Below are 7,608 nucleotides of genomic sequence, written 5' to 3' on the forward strand. Positions count from 1 at the left end.
CCTGCTGACTCCACGTTCAATGTCTGTACGGTATAGGTTGATGATGTCTTTGACCTTTATTGGTTTTAAATAACTTTGGATCATAGTAGCTCTTCCCTCCTACCTTCTGATTAATCTGGCTTTCTAAGCTTTCATTTAGCACTGAGACAGAATGTAGAAGCAATTTCAAACTACCTTTTTCAAATCTTGTATATCTAGGAAAGAGGATTACTAGCAATCCTTCAATTTGGGGGAGGAGTCCTTGGCTTCTTTCTTCTCTTCCATAAGGATTAAGTTAAACCTGTACTGACCATGTCTTGAGTAGTCACCCCTAGTTGTCAGAAGATGCATCCCCTGATTGGCACAAGGCACTGCTATGGCCAGCTTTTTCCCCAGTGTAGTCAGCTTCACTGCCAGTTTTGAATTGCCTTTGAGTTTCTATTTGTTTTTTTTTCTCTCTCTAAAGGAATGATCTTATGTCTTCAGAAGGTAGTTCAGTCTAACTCAGCTCAGGGTGCACTTGAGTAATTTCTTCAGCAGCACAGCTGTTTAAAGATGATCCCATCCCTCTTGCTCACTCCTGCTATAATTTTCTGCCTCCTCAGTTGTGGTAGTGATGCTGTTTTGAGGTTCATATGAAATCAAAGATGTGATTTAAGTGAAGGGAATAAATGTCAATGGGAAGAACTTTTCTGAGGATTTGTATTTTAAATTGAATCTGTTTAACTTTCCAGATCACAGAATAACCCCACAAATGGTTACAGAAGCACAACTGTTTGTTGATAAACAGTGTCATGGAGTAAGAATCAGCTGGAGATGGTGGTGACAAGTGGTAATTTCATGGACTGGCTTTGTTCATGAAATTGCTCTCCATCACAAAAAGCTGTCTTTTGGGGCGTTGCACGCCACACTGCTTTACAGCTTTGTCAGCACAAATGTCCAGTCACAATGAAACCATGTGCAGCTTCTTCCTTACATGCAGAAGCAAGACATTCAGAGACATGACAGTATCAGTAGGCTGCTTGGACTGTAGATATAAAACTGGAAGGCTACGTTACTGTCCATTTCCTTGTCTTGAATGTGTCATGCTGTTAAGTCTAGTTACAGTTTAGTGTGAAGGCGAACATTTGTAGGCAGTTTCTTCCTCTTGTTTTGAGGATGTATGCATGGAAATAAACCATCAATTTATGAATTTCACAGACTAGTGTACATAAATATGTTATAATAACTTAAAGCATGAAGTGTTGTATGCGGTGAGTCATTATAGAATGATTATCTGGTGTTGATGTTTGACTCATACCTATGACTGGTATGCACTGAATCAAGCACGATTCAATGTAATCTTTTCATTATTGCAGGTGGACATCTGGGTTTTGGCTCTAAATGCATATCTCCTTCTTTATTATGATGGCTTTTGTAGCGTTTCACTGATACCTGATAAGAGTATTGTGAGCGTAGGTAATGACTAGTATGTTTTGTAGCACCAAACGTTTAGGCAAATGACTCTTAAGCCTTTGGGACTTTGTAACAATCCTGTTAATGAACTTCTTATGGTCAGCTACACAAATTAAATTAGCAGCACATTTGACCAGGTTAAATTCTATATGCCACTGAGAAGCAACTTACACGCACTACCTAGAAAATTACAAATAGGGTACTTTTACACTGGTAATGCTGCAACTGAAATAGAAATATACTGTGTTGTAAATCCACTGTCGAATGTCTGATGTAGTCGTCATCACAGCTGTTAACAATGATGTGTGCGTGCTTGCAAAGTTAAACCAGTCATTTCACATTGACTTCTTCTATCAGGAGTAGCATCAAGAATAGATTGTGTGAGTGCGTTTGAATACAATGCTTTATGAAGAAGCCGGTATCACTAAATAATTGAGAAGTTATAAAAATGTTCCAATTTGGCAATTTCAGAGATAATTATAAATTTGTTTGTATTCAGTATTCTTACTTGTATTCAGTATTCTTCCACCTAGCCTGATAAATTATGCATTGCTAATAAGAAAGTAAAAAAAAAAAAAAACCCTCAATGTGCACATAAATTGTGTCTAGACAGTTTTATTTTGCTGAATTTGAAAATGTGGACATTTTAACTTAAAATTCAGCTCTTATTAATGCTTCTATTTTATTTAAGGCAGTAAAAAGAAAGGAAGAGATTTCAGTAGAGAAAATAAATTCTTTCTTAAAAACATTAAATATTAATTAGCTTGAAGATGTAAATATTAAAATTAAAATCAACAAACAGGGTTTTATAATTTAAACTATTGCCATAGATCCCAGGTTTTATAACTTAAACTATTGCCAAAGATCCCAGGAATTTATTCATTCTGAGTTCCAACTCTTTCATGTGCTTACTTGTTTGTACTTAAAAGATGAAGCAGCTAACACTCTGTAGTCAGTGGAGGAAATCACATTTCTTATATTTGTCATGAAGAAACAAAATGTTTGTCATATTTTTAGGATAAGCAATCTGAAATTCATAGAGTTACCGTTTTTTTAAGTATTCTACCATTTAAAGAAATATTTGGTGGGGGTGGAACAGCAAATGGGATCTCTTATGGGGTAGGATGATTTTCATGCTGTATAAATAATTTGCTTCCAATTATTCAGTTAATTTAAAAATATGTATGATTTAAGTAAAACAATGGTTTTGAATATTCTTCATTTTCTTGCCAATAAAATATAATCCAGAGGAGATGTAGTTGACGGTAGATTTGGTTCCTCGAAATACTGTTCAGCCTAAGGGGACATTTTTGCTGGGTGGCAAAACCTACTTGCTTTTGCAATTAATTATACTAGTAATTTTGTGTTAACAGTAAATTTCAGGAATATAGCTGTCCTTTGCCATAGAGTTACTTTAATAGGAGTCAGTGTGCTTTACCAAAGACTTTTTTGACTCACCTTTTCTTGTGTACCTCATTAGCCTATTTTTTTTTTGCTATGTACAGCATTTGAATTGTAGATAGGTGGTATCTCTTCTGTCTCAATTTTATGCCCACAATACACTGTATGTATGAATTATAATTGCTGTGTTCAAATATTTGATTTTTTTTATAAATGAGATCCTGCAATTCAAATAAATATAGTATGTGTTAACTTCTGTGATTCTTTCATTTGATAGCTTAAAAAAAAAAATTCCAAACACATAAGTAAATATTTTCTCCTTGTCTCTTTTACCTCTTCAGAATTTATAGAAAATTTCAGTACCTTTTAAATCCTCGTCAAGTTTATAGTCTTTCTGGAACTGGACCAATGCCAGGGTAAGTCTACAGTTAATATTATTACCAGGATCTCATTTAATAAAATGCTACATAATCAAATGAACAAACTGAGACCCATACAGCATGTTTTGAATGTATCAACACTCCAGACCTCTGAGTGACTGCAGAAATTTACAGGTATTATTTGTTTAAATGTGCATATAAAACTATGTGTCATGTGTTTTACTGATAACCGTGCAGTACTCTGTAACAACTATAGGATAAAAATTTCATTCTATTTGCAGCTTTTGTGCTATATCAGCAACTCGAATTCATGTGGGGGTTACTTTTAGGTTGTAAATATCAAGCAGCCTCCGAGACTGACCTGCAGGACATACATTTCTTGTACAGAAACACATATGTGCACATACGTGTGCCTCTGTGTAATATATGTATCTGACACATGCATATCAGGTATTGAATGTTGTTTCAAATTACAGTACAGGAAGCTATTCTCCTAAAACTATTCTACATCAGCTCTTCATTGATGTATTGTTAGACTTGGGATTTGTATAGCACTGATGAAGTGAAAAGCAGATTGGGCCCAATCGTTTTTTAAGTTATCAGGTTATCTTGCACTACAGTGTGGCTAATACACAACCTGCAGAGTGTGCAAAACCTGCTCAAAAAATGGGAATAATGACATGTGTGATTTCTTTTATGCTTCTAATTTTATCCTGTGCCTGAATGCTAGTGCTGTTTTATTGTTTTTTGTGTTTTGTAATGTTAATCTTGATACATGGAAAATTAAAGTAATCTTACTCCATAGAGTCCAAAGACTAGAAAAATTGCAGAAACTTATTTCAGGAATTTATAAGAAATTTTAACTGAGACAAAACTAGTAACCAATGTTGTTTTGCATATGGTATAATATAAACGTTGTACTAGAGATTGAGATTGAGTTTTAAAACAATGGAAATAATTTTGTTCAAATTAATCTTATTTCACTGAACCATTAAAAAAAATCAACCAAAAAAAGAAAAAATCAAACTCCAGTTACTGACTGCATTTCTGTCCTTTACTGCCTGCTAGTTTTCATGTATCTGGTGATGTAAGGAGAATGTATTTTAAGGCAGAAGCACTAGAGGGCAGTGTTAAGTTCAGGCTGAAACCCTACACAGAAGTGATTTAAACTTAATTCTTTTGAACCAGGATATTTCTTAGAAAATATTTTCAATTTTTCATCCTATTAGGAATCGAAACAGTTTTACTTCAGAGTCACTTTGAAGAAATTTCTAATTAGCTTTCAAAGAGTCTGCATTTTATTAAGTTTGTTTTGGTATAGTTTTTATTCATTCTGGAGAAACGAATAATCTGAAATTCGCAGTTTATCTCCTGCCGTCACTTCTTGCCCCTGGCAATACTATGTAGGCTACATATAATTTGTCCATTAAGCAAGCAGTTGAATAAACTCTGTATTTCACTTACCAGTCCTTGTTTCCCTTTCTGAGGGGGCTGAATTGCCTAATCCATCCATCCATCCACACACTCATCCATCTCTATAATGCTAGTCATACTGGATTGTCAATCAAATTGTTAGATTTACTTAATATTATCATGTGTCATTTAGATTGAAATGGAGCAGAGTGGGGGGATTGTACAGCACAGAGGAAAACAAAAGTGTGTTCGTCATGCCAGTTTCTGTTGTTTAATGGAAAGGGTTAAACATAATTGTAGTTATTTTAAAACATTTATGATTATTGTAATACATTTTAACTAAGTCCATTTTGAGATTTTTTTCTTTTGAATACTAATTTCAGACATGTTTACTTAAACTATAGAATGTTTATAGTATTAGGATAGAATCTGCATGTTTTTGGTAGAGCCAAGCTGTCTACTTTAACCACAAGTTAATGGTTTTTATTTGTGATAGTATTTTCCCCATGGAGTGCTGTTACCAACAACAAGATAAGATTTTTCTAATAAGTTTTCTGACCTGAGTTCCAAACAACTGTGGCTAATATGAGTTAATATTTCCAGTTCATTTCTGTTGAAAATCTGAGTATCTCCCATTGAGATAAGAGGGAGAAAAAATAAGCAACTAGGAGACCAGTAAAATCCTTAGAGGGACTGTGAAACCGTTGTTTTTTTTTTTTTTCAAAAAAGTTAACAGCTTGATCACTAGGCCTTTCGTTCTTCTTCTTCAGTGAGATAACCATGTTCTTTAAGAAAGACGTGTTGGAATAAGGACTGGTGAGGCCGCACCTTGAATCCTGTTCAGATTTGGGCCCCTCACCACAAGAAGGACATTGAGGTGCTGGAGTGCATCCAGAGAAGGGCAGCGAAGCTGATGAAGGGTCTGGAGAGCAAGTCTTACGAGGAGCAGCTGAGGGAACTGGGGTTGTTTAGCCTGGAGCAAAGGACACTCAGGAGAGACCTTGTTTTCTACAACTACCTGAAAGGAGGTTGTAGTGAGGTGGGGGTTGGACTCTTCTCCCATGTAACAAGTGACAGGACAAGAGGAAATGGCTTCAAGTTGTGCCATGGGAGATTAAAGTTGGATATTAGGAAAAATTTCTTTACAGTGAGGATTGTGAGTCATTGCCCAGGGAGATGGTGGGGTCCCCATCCCTGGAAGTGTTTAAAAGATACGTAGATGTGGTACTGAGGGACATGGTTTAGGGACCCTGGCAGTGCAGGGTGAACGGTTGGACTCGATCTTAAAAGTCTCTTCCAACCAGATGAGTCTGTGAAGAGCTCCTTAGCACACCTGAGCTGGAACAGGGTTAAAATAATCTTTTGTCAGAGGAAAAAGAGCCACTGGTAGAGTCTCATATTTTAATGTCTTTGAAATCCAGAAATAATACATTTCATTTTCCCTTTCAATCCTCTCTCTTAAAACAGAAACAACCTAACCAAGCAACCAAATGAAACAAACAAACAAAAAATCCATCAGACCCTACTCCCCCTCCCCAATATTTCATGATATCAGTTATTGTGCATTTTTTATACGTATGCTGGCATATAACGGTCAACAGAACAATTTTTTTAACAAGTTGACAATGAATTTTAGTATTACTCTCTGAATGTGCAATTACCTATGTGGATGTGTTACTTTCATAATAGATGTGATGGTACCTGGAGAACTGCAAGGATGGTAACAAAGATATTTCTTATAGCTTCTTCGCATGCCTAAGCTAAGGTTTTTGGTGCTCTTTATGTCAAGACTCATGTACATAATCTATATAAAAATATGTACATGATGGAAATAAATTGCTGCCGAGAGGCCCGAAATTCAAGGAGCTCCCAGCCAAAGGGCCACAGTACACTTAAACACTGGTACGGTAATTAATGGTTTAGGCATTCTTTATTTGTGCATAGAGAGATATGGGTGAGCTGGAGAAACCCTGTAAGCTCTGCAGCTGAACACAGGCATAGAAGGGAGTCCGCAGTTAGAGACTGCCACAGTTAACAAAGTGACGTGAAAATTGCCAGGCTGATACATGGTGTAATTTGTGCCTAGCACCTGTGTTTTTTAGCCTTGAAAATAGTTTCCCTGTTTGGTTGTTATATCTCTATAGGAGTCTTCTACTTCTGACAACAACTGTTATTGTGGATTTAATCATCTTGAAGAATCTGAAATTCAGTTACTGGTCACCTCACAGAGAGGTAAATAATAGCTGGATGAATAGCAGTTGAGCCACAGCCTCACATGACTGTGTGGAGAGATCACTGTTTCACAAAGGCTTTGTTCCTCTGAAAAGGCTCCCATTCCCTTAAGTGTATTATTTAAAATGTCTAATTTATGTTACTTTTGTCCTCTATATAGAAATTATATCCTCAAAAGTTGCATTTCTTTGTAACTCCCTTAAGCATTTAATTTGGAGAGCATGTATTTTTTATATTCTATCCTCAACAGGCCTTTTTAAATCTTAAATTCTGTCCATTTAAAAGATGTCCAAGACCACCAAACTGAATCCCTACAACTTACTCTGTAATTTAGTTGGGAGTGTACAACACCTGGGCCTTTATAACTTAACAAAGCAATAGGCCTATTTTGAAAATTACACTATTTTCCCTGATTATTGGAATTGACTACTGGAGCATTTCTTTGCTGTTGGATATTTGGAATATCCAGAGTATTCTGGGGAGAAGAATAATTTTAGAAGATAATAACTGCGTAGTTATTTTGTCTGGAACAAAGCCTTGAACTTGGTCAGTATTTCTTTGGAAGAGATACATTTTTGCCGAAGAATGGCAAAGCAAGCCATGGTGGGTAGGTTGTACTCTAATGATTAAAATTACTATTGTGCACTATAAACCAGTAGTACTTAGAACTCAGTAAATCTTCATATGCAAAACTAAACCTTGAGTTTAGAGATACATTTTAAACAACCGTTTAAAAATATTTTTACTT

General features: G+C 35.7%; 1 protein-coding gene across 1 annotated transcript in view; it reads left to right on the forward strand.

Annotated features, from left to right (window-relative positions):
* The window catches only part of LOC104501163 (diacylglycerol kinase beta-like), a gene marked incomplete at both ends in the record, with an annotated part of 32,746 nt that extends 29,495 nt beyond the window's left edge, over positions 1–3,251 (forward strand). Inside the window, one exon of the mRNA XM_010144925.1 lies at positions 3,177–3,251. Within this exon, the coding sequence (XP_010143227.1) occupies positions 3,177–3,251 (75 nt within the window). The remainder of the gene's footprint in view (positions 1–3,176) is intronic.
* Positions 3,252–7,608: the final 4,357 nt, after the last annotated feature.

This window comes from Buceros rhinoceros, unplaced genomic scaffold (assembly GCF_000710305.1).
Source record: "Buceros rhinoceros silvestris isolate BGI_N320 unplaced genomic scaffold, ASM71030v1 scaffold9031, whole genome shotgun sequence".
Taxonomy (NCBI): domain Eukaryota; kingdom Metazoa; phylum Chordata; class Aves; order Bucerotiformes; family Bucerotidae; genus Buceros; species Buceros rhinoceros.